The sequence below is a fragment of the Gouania willdenowi genome, chromosome 5 (genome assembly GCF_900634775.1).
Source record: "Gouania willdenowi chromosome 5, fGouWil2.1, whole genome shotgun sequence".
Classification (NCBI taxonomy): Eukaryota; Metazoa; Chordata; class Actinopteri; order Blenniiformes; family Gobiesocidae; genus Gouania; species Gouania willdenowi.
The window spans coordinates 11,937,352-11,959,344 of NC_041048.1; the positions used below are offsets into that span (position 1 = coordinate 11,937,352).

A 21,993-nucleotide genomic window follows, 5' to 3' on the forward strand; every position below is an offset into this window, starting at 1 on the left:
CCCCATATGGGGTCACGACCCAAAGGTTAGAAAACTCTGATGTAACCTATAGTCCTTGTCTGTGTGTGTCCGCGCGCGCGCGTGTGTGTGTGTGTTATATTATAAATGCATTTCCTTCGTCTTGAATTGGAAATTTACGCAAATATACTTCAGCTCGAGTGAGTTCAGCGAAAAAATGACTGCGGTGGGATGTGTGTGTGTGTGTGTGTGTGTGTGTGTGTGTGTGTGTGTGTGTGTGTGTGTGTGTGTGTGTGTGTGTGTGTGTGTGTGTGCAGTTAAAATAAACGGGGAGAGAGAAAAAAAGAAGGAAAAAGGGACAAAAAAGAAACGGGAAAAATAAAAAGGGGGAACAAGGGGAAAAGAGAGTAAAAAGGGGTAGTAAAAAAAAAAAAAAAAAAAAAAGCTAAAATAAAATAGAATAAATAAATAAACGGGGGACTTGCAGTTAACATCTGATACCAGCACCTTTCCCCCTCCATCTACTCTTCTATGTTATATTTGAAAGCCTCTATGAGCCCCTCCGTGGAGTGGATGAAGCCGGATATGCTGCATATACCTCCTATTACAAAGATGGACACGTCAAAGAACACCTGGTGCCACAGCAGCTTCCTCCATAGAAGCTTGAGGTGAAAGAGGCTGGGAAGCAGAAAGCAGAGGCCCGCGCCCGTCAGGCTGCCCGTGAGGCCCATGAGCAGCGCGAAGTGCGGCACGTAGATGGCCATGAGCAAAGTGAACACCACAAGGCTACAGCGGAGAGTCAGTCCCCACGACTTCAGGCGTCCGTCGCCCCCGTAGCAATCTGGGAAGTACGCGCGTCCTCCGTCCTGGAAAAAGGATTTCTCCAACACCTCCACGGCAGCGAAAAACGGCAGCGGGTACGACAGCAAGGCTTTGGCTACGAGGAAGATGTTGACGACGGCTCGGATGCCCGGGGGCAGGTTGTCTGTGATCACCTCCTTGGTGGCGTCGGCCCAGGTCAGGTAGGCCACCAGGGCGAACAGGCCCTTTAGGATGCAGGCAGCGATGTGAGTCCAGTTCATCATGCAGTGGAACTCGCTTGGTTTCTGCATGTTTCCCTCCAGGGACGGAAGAAAGATCTGCGACGTGTAGCTGAACACGATAATCCCAATGGAGATGGGGAACTTCTTGACATCGATGTAGAACTTGACCTTATCCCAGGCCCAGTCCCTGGCCCTGGAGAGGCAGTAGGCGATCACCAGGACGTTGATGACGAAGTGGGCCAAGGTGCACAGCAGGCTGAACTTGGACACGGCTTTCAGGTTCTTGAGGAAGGCGCAGGGCAGCAGGGCAGCGGTGGCGATGATGGCCCACGACTTCTGGGAGATGGGCATGTTGGGGAAGCTGTTGTACATGAGGTTACCGCTCACCACCACGTACAGGATGCAGGTCATGACCAGCTCTATGATTTGGGCTACATTCACGATATGGCCTCCTAAAGCCGGGAAGCGGGGCGCGCAGCATGCGTTCGCAATGTCCACATAGGAGTCCCTCACACGGACCAGCTGTCCGTCTTCGTCCTCCTCGTACAGGCAGGCAATGAGGATTTTCCCCGTGTAGCAGCACACCACGGCGGCAAAAATAATGAGAAAGAGTCCGAGGTATCCTCCGTGCAGGATGGCGTAGGGCAGCCCGAGGACAAACATGCCCTGCAGAGAGAGAAGAATAAGCGCACGTTGGACATTAATACGTCACCAAACATGAAGAAGAAACACTCCCTTTTTCTCATGTTGTGGTTTTTCCACTTGGCTTAAAGCGCGTTCCGCCTCTGACGTCATCAGGAGCTAAGGAGACACACTGTGACGTCAAAGGTGGACCCCCCCCACCACCAGCCCCACCCACACGCCGCATGCCACCCCACGACTCACGTCCTACCCCACCCCTTCTTTGATAGAGCTATAAAGCAGAGCGTGTCCAGGGGAATTTGTCGCAGAGCCAGACGGGAGTCTACCCATTACGCACTTTACGCACGATGTTCCCACCACATCACACCCTTAAAATTGTATGGATTTCGCGCATCTCCCACTGTCTCACGCTATGTTTCATCTTTCTAATTAATTGTGGATTTATTTTTTCTATTTTTTTTTTCTTCCACTTTTCACAACCTATGCGTAAAAATTCAGTCGTGCGTAAAAATAATTTCCCCAACAAAAACAGGCCTTTTTCTCCATGTTGCGCGAAATCCCAGTGATTAAACAATATTTTTTACATCACTTGTATAATTTTAATCATAGAATAATAGAATGTGATCGTGATTTCGTTTTCTAACAACCATGCACGTTGAATGCATATCAATACTTATCATAAACGCATCAGTGACACATCACTTCAGACAAAGAATGTGTGTGTGTGCGTGTGTGTGTGTGTGTGTGTGTGTGTGTGTGTGTGTGTGTGTGTGTGTGTGTGTGTGTGCGTGCGTGCCACCTTGCTCCAACGAATTATAAGGTCCAATCTTAAATAAGAATTCATAATGTTATAAAGGGTGAACATATATTTTATAATTTCTTTAAAATGAAACTTGTGAGATGTGTTTTTGCTGAAAGCTGCACCACATTCTGATGTTTTCCGCTGCGCCTTTTGCTGAAATTTCACAGTTTTTTTTTCTTTTAAACCAATTAAGCATCCGTGAAGCTTTTACCTGGATGGCATTAGTTACGTTCCAACCCGCCTCCCATGCGGTGATTTTTGGTCTGACTTCAGTCAACTCGTTGGTCGAACCCCCGTCCTTGGAGGCAGAGTTCGGTGGCCCGGTGCCGTCCCTCTGGTAGTGGCTGTCCCCGTCCAGCCCTCCTCCTCCTCCATCCCCGCTCCCTTCTCCTCCACCCTGCAGATCATCCGATGGCATGATGTCCATCTGCATCCCCTGTCGGTGATCGTAGTCCAGGTCGTCGCAGGAGGCAAAGCCCAGAGCCTCCTCGTCGGTGGCGGCCTGGAAGCCCATCCTGGCGAACATTCCGCTCACCTTCGCCTGGGATTTGTTGGACACAGCGTTGGCTGCGTTTGTCAGTTTATTAGAAAGCTTGCCTCTGATTAACGTCGCCATTTTTCCCCTCGAATGGATCTCTGTGTCCTACAGTCTAATTACTTTTGAAGAATCTCCCAGTTTTGTACAAAAAAGCGGCTAATTAGGATTGCAGCAGCTGTGGATTTTCCGCATCAGAAAAAGCCTCCTTGCGGTTCGAAGACACGGTCGATTTTCAGTTGCTATCTCCACTTTTTGTTCACTGTACGCCGGCTGCTGTCGATTATCTCCAGGTTCATGTCACCTTCAGACGTCGCTGCTCCGTTTCTGCATCTTGGTCAAATGCGCTCTGAGGCTCGATGGATGAGTGGTGCGCAAAAGCTTTACGCGCGACGCAAAAAAAGGGAGAAAAGCCACAGGTTCCTGCTCGGTTCGCTTTGTTTTATATATATAATGTGGCACGCAGCATTTCCAGGAGTTGCTTGTCGGTTTCACTGATGCCAATGCGGTACCGTGAAGCCCGGAGGAGGCAGGGTGGAGACACGTGTCCACATCAGCCTGCCAATGCAAAGCACGCCTCCCAATGCCCCACCAGGAGGAAACAGAGAGATTTGCTGCATTTCTAGGGGAGGTGCTTTCAGTACCCCCACCGTCCATTCCCCAACCCATAATCTATCATACCCCAGTCTAACATCCAATGACATTCCTGGGCCTCGAGCCTCGCATAACTTTACGGGTATAAAACGAGGCCGGAATTTGAGGAAGATTTAGAATTCCCTCAGAAAAATGATGCTCAGAACCTGATCCATACATGTTCTGAATCTTTTGCAAAGAAGAGGACGCAGAACGTCGCACAAAAGACGAAAATTATCTTTGGAATTACGAGGATCGGGGTTTTAAAACATTGTTTACCAGGGATTTTGACCTTTTTTTTTGTTTTTTGTTTTTAACCAAACGGTGGTGAGCTTAAAGACAGAAAAACAAATCCACTTAAATATCCCAGGATTTTCTTCTGACAACCAAAAAAAAAAAAAAAAAAAAAAAAAAAAAGCAGCATTGATGTGGTTTTATTTCAGCGGCTGTCAAACTGAAATCCTCATTCAAGGCAATCACTCATTCATGACTTTGACAGCATCCATGGGTGGAGAAGGGAATGTTTTTGAAAGGGGAAAACGAAGATATGATCTGTTTTAGTATGCGTAAAATGTATTCAGATTTGGCGAAACGCGCCTGGCCTAATGGTCTTTTGTTTTTCATTATTGAGTGTTGCTTAATATTTAGAATTGTCTGTTAAACCCCACAGTTAATTGCGCTATGTGCGTATTTCCCTCCACACACACGCAAACTACTCACATCAAAGGTTCTAAACGCTTTAAACGGACCGAGTCTCTTTTGTGTATCACAGTGTGCGCATTTTGCTGTGAACACATCGCTGCCGCTTTGTGTCCACCGTGCTCAGCGTTTCCTTTCCTCGGGCTACACTATCGAAGTTCATCACTACCACCACCACTAGCGTCGGCATTACTCGCACCAGTCTGGATCCGTGCACGTCTGCATTCTGCATCCATTCACACTGAGTGAGTGCTTTGAACCGCTGAGGAGAAAGACAATGCGCTCCATTAATGCTTGGCTTCAGTAGGGCGACTGTGTCACTGTGTGCGCTTTTTTTTTTTTATTGAATAAGATAAAGGAGAAAAAAAACAGTGATTAAAAACAACAAACGTTATAAAAATCAGCCACGACAGGTTTTTAAAATGCGTTAAAAACACCTGCAAATATAGGCTATCTATCTATATATATATATATTTATATGTGTTTTTTTTTTATTTTATTTTTTTTAAATAAAATGTATTCGTATTTTCTAAATGAAAGCACTGACATGAATTCACCTGAATTTGTAACTGAACGGTGCAGGCCCATCAGGCCTTTGGAGCCGCAGCTTCCACCGTGAATCGTGACATGACGCATGGTTCAGTGTCGTGAGTTCTGGTTCTAAATGTCCCTAAAAAAAAAAAAAAAAATCAGAAACACATACACTCACGAGTCACACACACACACGCACACACACACACGCACACACACACACACACACGCACGCACGCACGCACGCACACGCGCACACACACACACACACACACACACACACACACAAAGGCATGCCACCCCCCATCCACCCCTTCAATGAACGAGTTAATAGCAGAGGCTGTTATCAGCGGACTGCAGACCTGGTCTGATCCGCGCTGTTGGAGCAAACCGTGACTAATAATAATAATAATAATAATAATAATAATAATAATAATAATAATAATAATGTATTTGTTGTGTGCGTGCTTTGCATGTTCTCCCTGTGAGTGCATGGGTATATGTCACCAGTGTAATACATAATCTTGCAGCTATAAAGACAAATGTTGTAATTAAAATGATTATTATCATTGTCTGTGTTTGTGCTCTGCAAAATACTGGCACTGATGAAATTACACAAACATTGTTTGCAATAGGATTGAATTTTCTTTCTTTCTTTCTTTCTTTCTTTCTTTCTTTTGGGTAAATGTGTCTAACCTTATAACACACAGCAGTGATTGAGGACAAAAGAGGGTAAAGTGATTTTTCCTAGTTTATTATCGTCCATCCCATGGGTCAGTGTGTGCTGCGTCCCCAGAGGATCCCACCACAGCATCTCTGTGGTTACAGATAAACGCAATCAAAGCTCTTTATCTGCAGTTGTCCGACTCTGTGCTGCTTTTGTGTGTGACCTGCATGTCCTGACTGATATCTGCTGGGAGAGGGTAATGATGATAGAAAATAAAATAAAAAAAAAAAAAAAACCATTGTGAGATCAGTCCGTCCCCAAAGGTCAGTCCCTCGTGCAACCACGCACACGCGTCATCCTCCTCCCTCCTCCTCTTCAGTATTTCAGCACCCGGCACTTATTTTTCACATTACACACATGGGTGAGCTGGCACAGGGTCCCTCCCCCTGCACCACCCCAACCCCCAATAGTTTCCTTGATTCACCAAATCATTTCTCTTCCCAGGGAACATTTCCCCCCAGAAACGAGCATCCAGAAAACAAAGAAAGGGGAGAATCAGCATGGCACCAAAAACATTGGCTATGCAGGCCTTAAAGGTGCTTTGGCGTTTACATTTCTTTTTCAATCATGCAATGAAAACACACAAAGCAAATGTCTCACTTTAACGCACAAACGATTGGACGCTGAAATGACCCATTCATGATGGTGCATTCAAGGCACAGAAACGTTTAGATCCTTTGAAAACCTATGAACTCGCATCCAGAGCAGCATCTCCTGCCATTGAACCCGTGATTGTCCGCGTCTCTTTAAGCCCAGCGAGGCAGAAAAACACCAGCCGACAGTGCTCAGATGAAGAGGAGCAGTGAAAAGGCTCTCTGCGCTCTCTGGGGACTGAAGAGGAGGGAAATTAGCCCACACTGGGCTAATCATGAGACCTCAGAGTCCATTAACATTTGCATCACAATCACAGGTAATAACACCCACAGTATCGACTGTTGGGACTTTTTCCAGCAGTTGACCTGCAGCTCATTGCAAAAGCGTTCAGAGGGAAGGAAAGATTTCAGCACCGTGGACAGAGGCACTTCATCATTCATCAGGTTCAAATAGAGGCAGGTGGTGGTGTGTGGACAGCCAATCATCAGACAAGAGGTTTTCAGGAAAAGAGTTACAGTAGGGGTGTGCATTGCCATGAATCTATACAATACGATTCATAATTTGCATGTCATGATACTATATATATCGCGATACTAAACAATACAATATACATTGGGATATATCGCAATATCAACAATGACACATTTCGCCTTTACAAGGTTTTTTTTTTTTTACATATGCAAGAACAAGTAAATGCCAATATAATCCAAGTATCAAAAACAAGTGGTATGTTTATCAATGTGCCAAATTACATTTTTCAAAACTTTTGCTTCTACAACATGATATTCTGATTCTGTTAAGTTCTTACATTCTTTAAAGTAAAAGTAACCACATGTACATCTATACAAGTGCCCAGTATGTTTTATAAAAATAAAGTGCAATCAACTTCCATACTGCCATATCAACCTTTAATAAATAGGTGTTGTTCCCATTCTTATTTTAGTGTTTTTTAAGTTAATTAGAAAGCACAATACACTCACTCAAATGCTTTCATACTGTAGAATACAATCACTGAATTCATTTTTTGATCATTTTTATGTTGTACCAAGTCTTCTTATTGGCTTAAAACAACCCTACATCAATCATTATTATTTAAAAGGTACCTTGAGTGGTCCAGTTCAATATATGTTATAACAACAGGCTGAAATGGGTGATGATTGAAGACCTGTTGAGTAATACAGTATGTTACAGATTATACAAACAAATGATTCTTATGAAAACAGGAAGGTCTACAGCAGAACACATCTTTTATTAAGTCCTGCATATATGCATTATAGTATATTGAATAGAGTTTAAACAATAACATAATTCGTTCAACGTTTTTAAAGAAAAAGATTTCAACAAAAAACGTGTTCCTATGGCATACAGTCATGCAGTGTAGTCGTATAGCCTTTGGACTCAAATGGTGATTTCTTACAATTATTTCTTTAATATTACCTATTTCCCATGTAGAACTCTTATAACACTGTTTGCAGACATTTACACTAATGTCCAGGGTTAAATCTCCAAAATAGAAAAGAGCAGTCCAAGCTTTCTTTTATTGTTTATGTTTCAAACAGCTGTATTCAAATATAGGCATGACTGTGAAATCATTAGTTTCAACATCAATGGTGGAACTCGTCCATTTTTTTTTTTTTTTTAAAAAAAATAAATGTTCTGTTTCATATCTGAGAATATCAACATTTTTTGTTTTATTTTTTTCTTTCTTTTTTTTTTTTGCTTTGAATGCTATTTTTTTTGGTTCATTTCTGGAACAAAGACCCAGTTTTTCAGATTATCTGTAGCTGTGATTGTGATCCTTTTGAGTCTATGCCATTGGGCGATTGCAGCCTCTGTCTATACTTTCATGCAGAAAGACAAATCCAGGAGGTCCACAGTAGTAAACCACTAAGAGCCTTTTCATTACCCCTAATTCACTGGTTTAATGGCTCATTATGGCATCCCAGGAGACGACAGGAGGGGGCTTTAGATTGCACAAGAAATAGAGAAAACAGTCAGACGTTTTTTTTTTTTTACAATTTCTCTTAAAGTAATGCTGAAGGTTGAATTTTTAGATGTGTAATGCTTCATCACCGAGTAAAAAGCAACAATACAGCACATCATTATATAGCAGTCAGTTATTCAATCAGTCTAACTGACTGTCAGTTCTACAGTTTTGCACGTAACACAATCATTTTGGTTTGGTTCAATATGTAGACCAGTCATGGGTATCTGGGAGCCACATGCGCCCTCTGCCTAGAATTTTGCGTGGCCCCTCAATGTAAACACACAAATTAAGTCCAAAAACACAAGATCACAGAAAAATACACAAATCGCTCCCTGAAACACGCAAAACAACAACCAAAACATACAAAATGAGAGGAAAAATAGAAAAAATTACAACAATAATACAGAGAATAATAGTAAAATATACAAATGACAATAGAAATACACATAAATGACATCAGAAACACACCAAAATAGATCCAAAAACACAAAATGACAACGAAATACACAAAACGAGAGTTTTATAAGAACAAAAAAAATGACTCCCAAAACACAAAATGACAATAAAACATAGAAAACTACATGAAAAACATACAAAATTAAGAGAAAAGCACACAAAATTACACATGATTTATCCATCTTCTCCCGCTTTAAACTACAAATGAGAGTAAAATATACAAAATGACAGCAACAAAAGCACAAAAAATGACTCCAAAAATACACAAACCCTATGTTGTTTATGTGTTAGTGCTCAGATTGGTCATTATTCTCAATGCTGACATGAATGTTAATTATGTGACATTTGAACCAGACAATCACATATTTCTGACCCTGCTATGATAAACGTGGCCCATTAATGATATACTGTACCATCCCTCCATCAGCTCTTGGTCCTAACTGTATGTGAGGTTGAGCGTGTTCATCTCCACCTCCTTGTTGTTTGATATGAACTGCTCCCCAGACGCCGTTTTGCTGTTAACCCACAGTCACTTCAGTTCCTCCATCAACCTTGTCACCCCCTCCCCCTCATCCCCCTCCCCTCCCTCTTCCTCACTGGTGCAGGTCAGGTTCACTCTCCTGCTGCGACACATTAACATTGTAATTGCCTTTTTTTGAGCACAATAAACGGAGCGGGTCCTCGGGGACCTGGATCGGGCCCTCGGGCTCGCACAGAGCTATGCTACTGATTTTTCACACACTGCCGGCAATCAGTGGGAAAGAAAAATCACAGCCATCAACAAACAACACAAGTGCCTGTAGTGTACGTGCATGTTTTTTTTTTTTTTTTCATGTGCACACGAGGAATGATCTGATGTGTTCGTCTGACATTTTCCTCAGGCTGAAAGGAATGAATTGTCTTTAGGGGAGGAAATGTGTTTTCTCTTTAATGTTTGTTTACTTCTTTTAAATACGAATTTGCATGTAAAAAAAAAAGTGTGATGGAAGGTGAAAATGGCACAAACGTCATGTGTGCTGTATTGATCATGACTTCAGGTGATTGGAAATCATCAATACACATCACTCCTGAGCTACTTCACACCAAAGCAAAAGCTCCTCTGAGACAGAGAAAGTGTGTTTGACACAGTGTGTGTGGAGTCAATAACCCAGCAGAGGCTTCAGCGGTGCTTGCTGATGTCTAACAGTTTTGTTCTCATTAAACTTTGATGTGTTGAGAGTATCAGCTCTGCTCGCCGTGATCCATTCTCACCTTTGATTGAAAGCTCACAGCATTGATCACACACTGAGGGCCACGAGTGGCAGCACAGCTTAGGCCCTGTTTACGCAACAACGTTTTGTTTCTGTTTCCGTTTCTTTTTTGCAAAAAGTTTCACATTCACACGGCAACGTTTTCAAATGATCTCTGTGTACACGAGAACGTGGGAAACAATGTAGTATACTGTACATGCCAGGCCAATGGATGGTGTGCAATGAACAAAAATAAGCGCAGAGTAGAGCTTAAATCGGACCAACAAAGTTAGACCCGACCCGGCCCAACTCTAAATAAGCCTAATAAAGAACTCTCTTTAAGCCTGAACCCATTGTTGCCCGACACTATTCAAATTAATGCGCTGTGCGGACAAGTTACACACAGCTGAGTGAGCTCCTCTCTACATATGTAACAGCACACAGCTCCACAACGAGTCAAAAACAAGTCGTTTATGCATTTTTTAAAATCATTTATTTATGTACCAGTTGACAGCCATTCATTCACCTTCTCAGCATCCATTTGTCCGTCTTTCTCTCACTAATCAAAACACATAACCTGAACATTAATTTACCGATGCTGCGTTCGTGCCGAGTCCAATCGGAGTCAATGTTAAAAAGATCATAATTAAGCCCGACCTTGGGTTTAACCCTAAACCCTTAGTAGGAGTGCAAAACTGGTATTGTCATCAGAATCTGGTGCAAGCATGAAGTACGTCTCCGCCGATGGTGAAGAGAATCAACACTTTGTTGGTTCGGTTAAATTCCAAAGAGTGAGGCACAGGAACCGTGTGTCGCAAAGGTACTGCAGCCTCAGTGCGCATGTCCGTGACAATGAATGCGTTGTTTCCCTGTTTACACAAAGACAGAAAGGGAAGCATTTTTAAAAGACAGTGGCTATCTGTACAGTTGCGTACGCAGCGTCCCCCATTGGCCAGTTTAGGGCATGTGAAAGGTCAGTCATTGGCCAGTTTAGGTCACGTAACTAAGACTAAACCTAACCGTAAACCTAACCCTAACCCTAACCGTAAACCTAACCCTAACCCTAAACCTAACCCTAACCGTAAACCTAACCCTAACCATAAACCTAACCCTAACCCTAACCGTAAACCTAACCCTAAACCTAAGACGCTACGTATATGTACTTCGGTAAACGTACCGATAGCACCGGGGGTTGTCCGTACGGCAACCGTACGAATAGACACTTTCTTTTCAAAAACTTCCACTCTAGAGCCAGTTTTTAGAAAGCTCCATTTTCAATCACCAAAACGCCGTTGTTGTTTAAACGGACCGATAAAACGCAACAAAACCTTTGCGTTCTCTCTTGAAACGTTGTCATGGAAACAGGGCCACATTCTAATTCATTTCTGACTGAACAGTTTACACTACGACCAAGCTGTATGCACAACACTCTTTGACAACAGACGATCAAAGGACCAACAAACAATTTGGATTCTGTCAAACTTCAGGAGCTCTTAAGATTTATCAGCCTGAAGATTAAGATCTCAAGCTTTGCTTAGTATTATTCATCATCATTTCATGTGGTATCAACAAAACCTCTACTAAAATGTCTTTGTTTCATCAACTATCATTAAAGGTAAAGGTAATCCATGGGTTTAAGATGAACCTGTTTAGGTGCAAAATTAATACTTGTTTTGTTGATTACATTGCAAAACTAGAAAAGTTCAAGTTCAGCTCAAGCTCAGCGGTCACGGTAACATGGTCAACTCAGGATTACCATGACTACCTGTCAATATTGAGCTGTGTTACTATGGCTACCTGTCAAAATTGGAAAATTGAGCCGTGTTACCATGAATACCTGTCAACATTGAGCTGTTGACTGAGAGAAGTTCCACAGTGTGGATGGGAAAATTAATTGGAGATATAAGTTTATTTATTTTGTTTTGGAAGCCACAACATCACCAAAATGTAATCACTTGTTTTTTGTCCCATTTATCAATTTTGCTGAAAATTTCATCCAAATCCTTGCTAACACACTGACAGACAGACAGACAGACAAACAGAGGGTAAAACATAACCTTACCGCTCTGCGCTTCGCGCTTGGCGGAGGTAATAAAAGCTTAAAGTGGATCTATGATTTCTACCTGCAGCAAACACCTCCACAGTATAAATCCATTCCAACTGCTGCACTTTAAAGAGTTTTTCTGACACTGTGACATTTCCTCTCACATCAAATCAAAAGAGATGAAACGCATTTAGCCGAGCAATAGAGGGATTCCCTTTTTCAAAGAAGCACGTTGCGTAGTTTATTTTAACTCAGTGTTTTTATTAGTGCATCTCCTTCATTTCCTTTCCTAGCCCCGTCTGAATGACTCATTGAAATGCACATCTTGTTTGAAATTGTCTACATTCACAACCTGCTGAAAGCGTTTTGTTCTGTCCCTGTGATGTCTGCAGCCCTTCAATGGTTTGGATTTAATTGAAAGTCGAGCCGCTCTCGGAGAGTGCTTGGAGCTTAATAAAAGCAACCACTGGCCTGGCTACAGGCAGGTTCATGCATAAAAATCATCCAATGCTTTTAAAAAAAGAAGGGCGATTCCTGTTTGGCCTCCCATCACCCCCCCCCCCCCCAAAAAAAATAAAATAAAACACTCAGCCAAGCATCCACTCTGGGCTGTCATTAACTGCTATTGTCAGCCACACAATCAAGAGATGGAGAAACACACACACACACACACACACACCAAAGCCTCTCCAGTTCTACTTCAGGGTGTCCAGGTTCTTCTATTGGTTCTCCTCTGGTGTCAGAATCAACAGATGTTTCCATCTGCACAGAATAACACATCAGACGTGTCTAAATTATTCGACAAAAAGTAGCAGCAGCTATTGATTCTGGGGCTGATGTGTGAGACGTTGCACAAATACTGAGCCCAGGCAACAAAATGTGTTTTTCTCATTGTGGAGGGTTTTAATCTTTTGTGCAACACCCGGCTGATGAATCACTCTATCTTTAGACTTCGGGTCAATACATCTAGTAACCAGTGAAAATTAGAGTTGAAAGTAAAAGTACTCACATTACTGTAATCAGAATCAGAAAATACTTTATAAAACCCTGAGGGGTAATTAGAATGGCAAAGACAGGCATATTAAAAAACAAAACAACACAAAGAAAATGTGCAATTGAAAGATAATGTAAAAAAAATAATAATAATAAAAAAAAAAAAAAATAATACTGGTGAATACAAATATACATAAACAGATTTTTTTTAGGTCCATGGCTGTGGTAAAAAAAGTCAGATTATTTTTATATTTATATTTATTTTATTTTACAGTTTTGGAGACAAAGGTCTTTTTTGAGTATATTTCCAAACCAGTAATTTTACTTGTACTTAAGTACGTTTTAAAAGAAGTATAATATGTTGTTACATTTTTACACCCAACCGTTACTGAGTAAATTATAATTTTAGTTTTGAAAGTTTTAAAATGATCAACGGACGTTGTGAAACTATAAAAAATTAAATGACCAGACAACAATCAAATGCATCACATCATAGTCAAAATAGTTTATATATGTAGCTATACTTAGAGCCTGAGAAATGTTTTACTTTGAATTTAATTCATTTGTTATTTATTTATTTATTTTTTAAATGTGCATTTTGACAAACCCTTTTATTTTATACAAACACCTTTATGGAAAATAAATGAAGTGAGTATTGTGCTAGAGTAGGTTTCTTCCTTTTTAAGTTTATAAGCTGTATGCAAGGGAACTGTGGCAAGATGTATTACCAAAAATAAACGTGGGGTTGAAAGTAACTAGTATAGCTTTTACTGAGTACTATTTAACTGAGCTATTTTTTACTTGTACTTGAGTATTTTGTTTATGACTTACTTGTGTATGCATTTACTTTTAGATCCAAGTATTTGAAACCTGTATTTAGAAATAGAGGCATTGATAAATTGCCACTGGAATAAAACCCTTGCATGAGTTAGGTGGTTGACTTCATGTGACTTTCCTAAAATCCATCTTTCTTTGATACCTTCACTGACTGTCGGTGAATCTGTCCCACTGCTCCACAGCAGAGAGCCTCAGACGACTGGCGGCTGTAACACTTTCATAAAAAACGTGTCACTGAGCAGGATTTTTCCCAAGTGGACTCCTGCCCTCAGGCCTCCTCCTCCCTGTGTGACTACAGAACAGCAGCAATTGTTTTATAATAACTTCCTTGTTGTGTTGAGGTGTGACATTGGGGAACACTTAGTACGGATGCACAGCTGCACACAAACACATGTACAGTGTGTTGTATCCAAGCCAAGAACGTAAAAAGGTTAGATTTTGGACATATAGATTAAATATGGATTTTTTTTATTTTTTAATGAAGATTTTTTATTATCATGTTTGGATGTTAATTGAATCCACATCTTCCAGTGAAAAAAGCATTTTCAGTAGACTTAGATTGCCTTTATTCACTTATTATTGGTGCGATTGGTAAAATCTCAGTTTTCATCATGTGCCTGTTTTTGCTTGAATTTGAATGAATGAATGAATGAATGAATGAATGAATAGAACAAAATTAAGAAAAATACAAGAAAATCAAAACAAATATCGACAAATTTTACACAACTTTGAAAAAGGAGTAGGGGAGTATGTATACTTTAAATCCCTATCCCTTTTTAAATATCTGTTTATCTAATTTTATATTTCAAATTTATTTATTGGAGGATATGCCCCTTGAGATGGAACATCTCGTTTTCGAGGGGGTCCTCAACTTACATAAAATGACAGATACAGCAGAGCAGACAATACAAAAATTCAATATTTCAAAAATAATAAATACAACAAACTATAGATAAACACACACACATACACACCCACACACACACAGTATACATTTAACAGTTGCTCAAAACAGTAAATATTTTATACAAAAATAAATAAGTAATAATAGTGATATCATTAATAGTAGCTATCTAATGATAGTAAAAACTTTCATTAGATTAAATGAATAAAAAAGGTTTCGGTTACATAGCCTATAATCAAAAACACTGACAGATATTCTAGAGATGGAGGATAAGAGCATTTTTAAACAGAGACAGAGAGGTTAGAGAGCGGATCGATAATGGGAGAATGTTCCAGTCAAATGGAGCTTTATATTTGAATGAAAATTTACCGACTACTTTTTTGACTCTAGGGACTACAAGATATGGTTGATCAGCATGACACAAACTGTATGACGATCTGAAAGGAATTATATATTGTTTTAAATAATCAGGAAAACTTAAATTAATACATTTAAATATAAATAATAGCCAGTGAAGCTGTCGTCTAGATGCCAGAGAGAGCCATGACAAATGTTCATACATTTGGCAGTGGTGAGTTCTGAAGGGACAGCGGAGGATAAATCTACACAGACTATTGTAAGTGACATTAAGTGGTTGGAGAATCGTGGCAGTGGTGTTTTATATCATTGCTAATTTCAAATGGATTTAATAAAAAAATCAGATTTTTTTTGTTAGGACTTAATTAAAGTCACTCAATGGTTGCGTCATGTGTTGCATACAAGTACGACGGTTTTTTTTCCCCAAGTATAAAAATACAATGGATGCTAGGAACATTGGCTTTACACTATCATTTTACATTCATTTTTCAAAATGTTCAATATATTGTACACCATGTAAAATACTATTCAGCATTACATGATATACCTTAGTGGCATTTCAACCCTTTACTCCAAAACAATTTATCTTTAAAAAGTTTAGTTAAAAATAGTTTAGAATAAAAAGTGAGCATATTTTTTGACCCAATATCAGAGATTTACAGTCTTTTATATCGCAGAAGTTTCTACAAACAAGTGGCTACTTTCTGCAGCAGCAAAAGGCAAGCGATCAGATCCCATCTCGGCTAATTCAATCTCTAACGCAGTGTATCTGAAATGTTTCTCAGCCACAGGAGAGCCAGATAGCATCTTCATTGTGAGCCTCTGTTTACTGGCGATAAAAAAAAAGCAAACCATATTAAACACCTTCATATCAGCTTCTTGGTCTTCCCCAGCTCTATCACAGCCTGCCTTCGTTATAGCAGGAAACCCTGTGTTTTCTTCTACTTTCTACGTGTTAATAATGGTTACCAGAGCAGTTCCTGTTTCAGTCCTTTATAGCTGTGCACCTTCATTCCTCTCCTGTTCTATAGATTCTCCTCAACCTGCTCCCACAACCAGACCTTTGACAGAAAAGTGCATCACAAAGTGCTTTGACACCTAAAGACAAGAACAGAGAGCGCAAACCAAGCACCACATATCCTCTTTTCCAGATACTGGCAGTTATCTGGATCAGTGATCCTTGAAAGCGTTGTACCATGATCATTCACACTATTTGGAAGACATTTCTATCTCCATAAATAACAATATAGAAGGTCCAAATGTTTGAGCACCCCCATTTTTCAGAAAAATTGCAATCTGGATCTGATACGCGTAAAATTCGGTGTGGTCATTGAAGAACCAACCTGACATAACTGAGTCAAATTGGAAAAAGATCAGGAATCATGAACCAATATATTCATTTTTTGAAATTTCGCCAACAATGAGAGCTAGGGATTTTTAAACTTTTGAAAATGATCCAGGATCAGTTTATTGATCCAGAACGCCAGTGAAAATATTTCCTCCTTGGCGGCGGTAATAACACACCAGGTATTTTAAACAAGAAGGCTGAAAGAGACAGAACACTCAATCGTATTTTCTGTCATCTTGTACAATAAATCTAGTAATTATAATAAAAAGATCATATCTCAAGCAGAATCAATGATTATATCACCTTACAGGCTAAGACTGCTGAAAAAACTAAAACCACATTAGCTAAAAGGAAAGATAAAAATCAACTTATAGTATTATTTGTTCTTTTTTTTTATTTTATTTTTCATTTTTTAAAGTATTAATTTCCTCTTTTTCCATCTTCCTCTTCCACCCTGCCCTCCGTCAGCTTTATTGTGATCACACCGACACCTTGACTGCAGAAAATCAGCCAAGAAGATAAAAAAAGAAAGCTGAGGTTTTATCTGCAGCCACAGATGCAGTTCATTGTTAAGTGCTGAATGATGGAGATAATTCACAGCCTTCCTTGCTCTCTGTCCTGCTTGTCTTGTTCATATTTCTTCCACTTTCTGCAAATGCTTTCTCCTCCAGCTGCTGCTTTCTGAGGAAAGAAAAAAAAAACTGCATTTGAAAGCACTACTTTGAATTTGTAAAAACTGTAAATTACAGGCACTTGTGGGTGAAAGAGACGAGGGATGGTGTTACATTGGGCTCTACAGGCTGAAAAGGTTGATCCCACTTGGATTATTTTGTGTCCAAATGGACTTGGAGGTGTTGCAACGGCTCACTGAAACATGGGTAGAAAACGTGTCAGTAAAATGAAATAACTTGACTAAATCACAGCTGTGTTTCATGGCAGACTGTTAAAAGAGACAAAAAGGACAGTTCTGGCCTCAGGCGGCACATGGGCAGGTTGAACACAATCACAAAGCTTTGGTTTGGATGGGAAACGGGAATCATCAAGGATTTATTCAACGCTCCATCCTCATCCTGTCTGAAAGAGTTAGACGTGTCATGACTCTACAGTGACTTTGAGACCAGTTTTCAGTCATCCACAAGTATTTGCCTGACCATTACTTATCTTATTTGATCTTTTCTTGTCTTACCACACATTATCATGTCAGATCCTTACTTATCCTGTCCCAGGTGGGACGATATATCATGTGACATGTAAGGTTTTCCTCTATAGCTTCTTCCCAGATCTTTTAATTGAACAGCTTCGAGGAAAGACGCGCAGTCGAGTGTCAGAAGCAAAAGTGTCCAGAGAATATGGAGTAGACATTTTATCTTCTTGGGCTGGGCGTACCCCGTACATTAGGTTGGTTGGTGCAAGACGTTTGGGCCAGGTATCAGTCACACCATTATCTCTTCTACACACTAGATTATTATGGTTTATTTTTATCTTTTCATTCCTACTGACGCTCAGTGGTTGCGTTATTGAGCGTACCATTGAGCGTACGCTCAATGACGTATGCTCAATCGTACGTGAATATACCTTACTCAGGTATATTTGCATACCCTGAGTAAGTATGTAAATACATCCAGAGCTAAAGTCATATACATTTTTCCAACTTCTTTTTCCAAGTTCTTAAAGAGTTGCAACGCAGAGGAGGAATTCTGAGCACCATCTAACTGCGTCTCCACTGCAACTCAAGGGAGTTTTCAGTTTATTACAGACTTTTGCAAAATAAAAAACGATATTTCTAAATGTCGGTAAAGTATATTTGCGCTTTGAACGTGTTTCCATTGAACGCTGTTTTGGGCAGGAGCCTCATAACTCCTGCGTAATCTCATCTCGCAAGACTTCACTTCAATCATTTCAAAGTAAAATGTTAAAAAATGTCTGGGTCTCCTCTTCTATTCACACGGACCGCGCCATGTTTTCTCGGAAAGAAGTGGTCACGTGACCGGGTATCTCACGTCATGTGACCTGACACGTTACATTCTGTGACATGTATTTGTGGAAAAAGTGTTACCATAGCGCTTTTGCGACACATTTCAGTATCGAAACGTGAAAGCGTAAAAACCTTTTACCGATATTTGAGTGTTTTTTCAAAACTCAGCTATTCCCATAACCAGTTTTTACTGCGCTATTTAGATTTTGCGCATTTCCGAGGATAACGGAAACCGCTTCTGTGGTTAAAATCAGGTCAGAGAAGGGTGAGAAAGCAAAAGGTATACAAGTGATTTTTTTTTTTGCTGTATCACATTTATCTGCAATTGTCTTTATTTTGGTGTTTGCTGTTGGTTCTTTGGATGTATTTGTTGCTTTTATTTGACAAAACCAAAACCAAACATCTGCTGCAGGAGAAATAGCGGAGGAAGAGCCAACATAGATCATGGAAGAGTCATCGGGCAAATCAGGATCAGGTGTGCTCTCTCCTCCTGACACACCTGCAGCACAATGATGATGTGACAGGGTCGTCACAGGACACACACACACACACACACACAAATTCAACCTGACACCTCCACACTGGCCTTATACATCTATATATATAAGTGTGTGTGTGATCTAGACATCTCCCGCAGTGTTGGATTCAGGTCTTGACATCCCGTGCTGTAGCTGCACCTTATGCAGCAGCATGGGGGCTTCTAGTGTGTTGAGATTCCACTGTGTGTGTTTGTGTCTGTAGTCAGAGGCAGAGGAGAGAACACATCAGCCAATGATTGCACTGCTGTTGTGATTTGCTTCTTCACTGCTGCTGCCTGCATGAGTTATCAAAGTAGTATTAGTCACATTGACAGTACAATAGAGAGGCACCAACAGCAATACGACGAGTAAAGGTTGTTCCAACTCACATGTGTCAGTCAACATGAATCATCCATCAACGTTGTCCTGTTCTGTTTGGAAATCAAAGCATTTTGTCTTTGTTCAAAAAAATTTGATGAAACAAAATGTCACTTGAAGCATCTCATCACACTTTACCATTTATCTTCGCTGCAGCATTCAGCGTGATCTTTGGTTTGTCATTATTTCTACCCCGTGTGTGTGTGTGTGTGTGCGCATAAAGATGCTCATTAAACAACAATACACTGTAGTGGCAGAAGTTTTTAAAGAAATCTTCAAGAATCAAATAATGATGAAATACAAAGTCAAATCATAAGTTGACAATATGTTCACTATGACATGTCACACTCATTCTCATTTTATAGTAGCTGAATGTGAAAGTCTCTAATTTAAATTAAAAAATAAAGACTAATAGTTTTATATTATTTAAATTATTTTCAAGTTCTTCCTTGCTTTATAAAAGTGAGTATAGTCGTAAATAATATCATAGATGCCTGAATTAATCTATTTTTAACCAAAGTGGACACTTATTTAATACAAAACTCCACTGCAGCTGTAGGGCCCCTCTTGGATACGTAGCTGTAAGTCTGGGGGGCTCGACCCCACTTGGCTGGAATTTTAAAAATGAATTAAAAAAACATTTTGCCATTATAGTATTTATTATAGGCTTTAAAACATTTTTTTTGTATATTAAGAAAATATACAAAAAAATATTTTCTATTTGGGGCAACAGGGGCCCAGAATCTCTGGGCCCCTGTTGACAGGATTGAGTGATGGTCCCCACTTGCTCCATTAAGTGTGTGTGTGTGTGTGTGTGTGTGTGTGTGTGTGTGTGTGTGTGTGTGTGTGTGTGTGTGTGTGTGTGTGTGTGTGTGTGTGTGTGCGTGTGTGTGTGTGTGAAGGAGCGTCTAGGGACGCGTGCTCGAGTTAAAGAAGCCCAAAATCAGGGCATAGAGCTCCAGCCGAGTGGGAATTCATGTTGATTTTCATGCTTGGCTAAGCATATGTTGTCAGCTGCCATTTATGCTCGGACATTCATTCTGTGTGAGTGACTGTCTGTGTGTGTGTGTGTGTGTGAGTGTCTGTGTCCTATTTTGACCCACTAATGCGGCAATGAGGCCTAAAATCGGAAATAGAACAATACAATCAGAGCATCTTCAAGACAACAACTAAAAAAAAACCAACTCACTTTCTCAACACACACACATGAGCACCATGACTTCAAAAGAGCAGCTGAGAGCTTTTTCGCTCCTGTCTGACCTCATTCCCATTATTACTAAAATTGCCCCAAATTTGTTGCCATGGTTATTTTTCTCTCCTCTCTCTTTTAGGCTTTGTGTCTCCTCAGTGGGTGATGATTAGAGCTGACAGCAGCTACCTGGAGTGTGTGTGTGTGTGTGTGTGTGTGTGTGTGTGTGTGTGTGTGTGTGTGTGTGTGTGTGTGTGTGTGTGTGTGTGTAAATAGGAGGACAGAAAGGCTCTGCGGAAGTGACCTGGTAATAGTGAACGAATCTATAGACCATATTCCAAGATAGTTGCCATGGTCACAATAATTGGAAGGCAAATCAAAGAAAGGTGTGCGTGCGCGCGCGTGTGTGTGTGTGTGTCACTCCAGACTAGCAAAACAAAGAATGAAAAAAAATATATAATGAATTTGTAGAATGGGAGCGACACTGCACACTAGTGAGCAGAGGTGGTACTGCACACTCCGTTTAATTCTCACTGACCTACTGCACACTGCTAATGCAGAGAGCTGTGGAGAGGAGGGAGTTTAATGGTAAAACACAGAGCTGGGGGGGTGTAGTGCCATGTGTCCATCCCTCACTATTTGGGGCATATTGTGTCATTAGTCATTACGTCACTATTTAGGCCAAGACAAATTTGTGCTAAGACTTTAGCGGCAGCGCACCACTGTGTCACTAATTGACAATGTTTTGTGTTTGATTTTCAAATTCTTTACACATTTTTCTCATGTATATTTATGTATACTGTATACAGTATGTGCTTTTACAATGGTGTTAATCTGTGATTTTGTTTTGGATTTAAAGATGCAACATTGCCCCCTACATGGAGGCACAGGTAATTCTGAATCTTTTTCCTGCCGATCTTAAAGGGTACATATTATGCTATTTTTCACCTATCTCTTTTTTCTTTCACCTATTTGTTCTGAGAACCCCAAAAACATAGTATTTGAGATTTATTTGCCCAAACTCGCCTGTTTTCCAGAGATTTAGCCCTCTGAAAAGTGACTTTCTGAGCAGTTCTAAAATCGGGCTGTTTAAGGGCCTACTTATTCATGAGTGGGCGTGTCTATAGACACTGATTTCATGCCTTGTTCTTACGAGGGCGATCAGTGATCACCAAAGCGATTCTATTTTTGCTATCCACACACTGTTGTTATTGTTTTCAGCCAAAAAACTGCACATTACAGTAAAACACATGGCTTTTTCAGCGGCTATTGTTATTGTGAGTCAGTCTCAGCACTTCGGGGTCCGTGTTTATCTCAGCAGCAGCAGTCATTCAAGCTTTCACCAGAGTGTTCAGCTGCTAAGTCACTTTCTTCTCCTCCTCTGCTCTTCTAACTACAGGAATAGAGCATTTAAAATTGAAGGTGATAATCACTTATGTCCAACCGCTGCGTCGCATTGTGTCACAAACATGTCAGATCAGATATACGAGGCAATACAACAGGTACTAAATATGTGTCTACTCCCTGGTGCTACAGCGTTGCTGCCCACTGCTCCTCAGGGAGGGGTTAAATGCAGAGAACACATTTTGCATATGTAGCTTTACATATATGACA

At 40.5% G+C, this 21,993-nt stretch overlaps 1 protein-coding gene across 1 annotated transcript; it reads right to left on the bottom strand.

The window, feature by feature from the left end:
* Positions 1–349: 349 nt before the first annotated feature.
* On the bottom strand, positions 350–3,610 carry LOC114463408 (vesicular inhibitory amino acid transporter). The gene is made up of 2 exons (XM_028446952.1): positions 2,657–3,610; positions 350–1,667 (listed from the first exon to the last, which is right to left on the bottom strand). Exons 1-2 carry the CDS (start codon positions 3,059–3,061, stop codon positions 480–482), a joined length of 1,593 nt encoding a protein of 530 aa, XP_028302753.1. The 5' UTR covers positions 3,062–3,610; the 3' UTR covers positions 350–479.
* Positions 3,611–21,993: the final 18,383 nt, after the last annotated feature.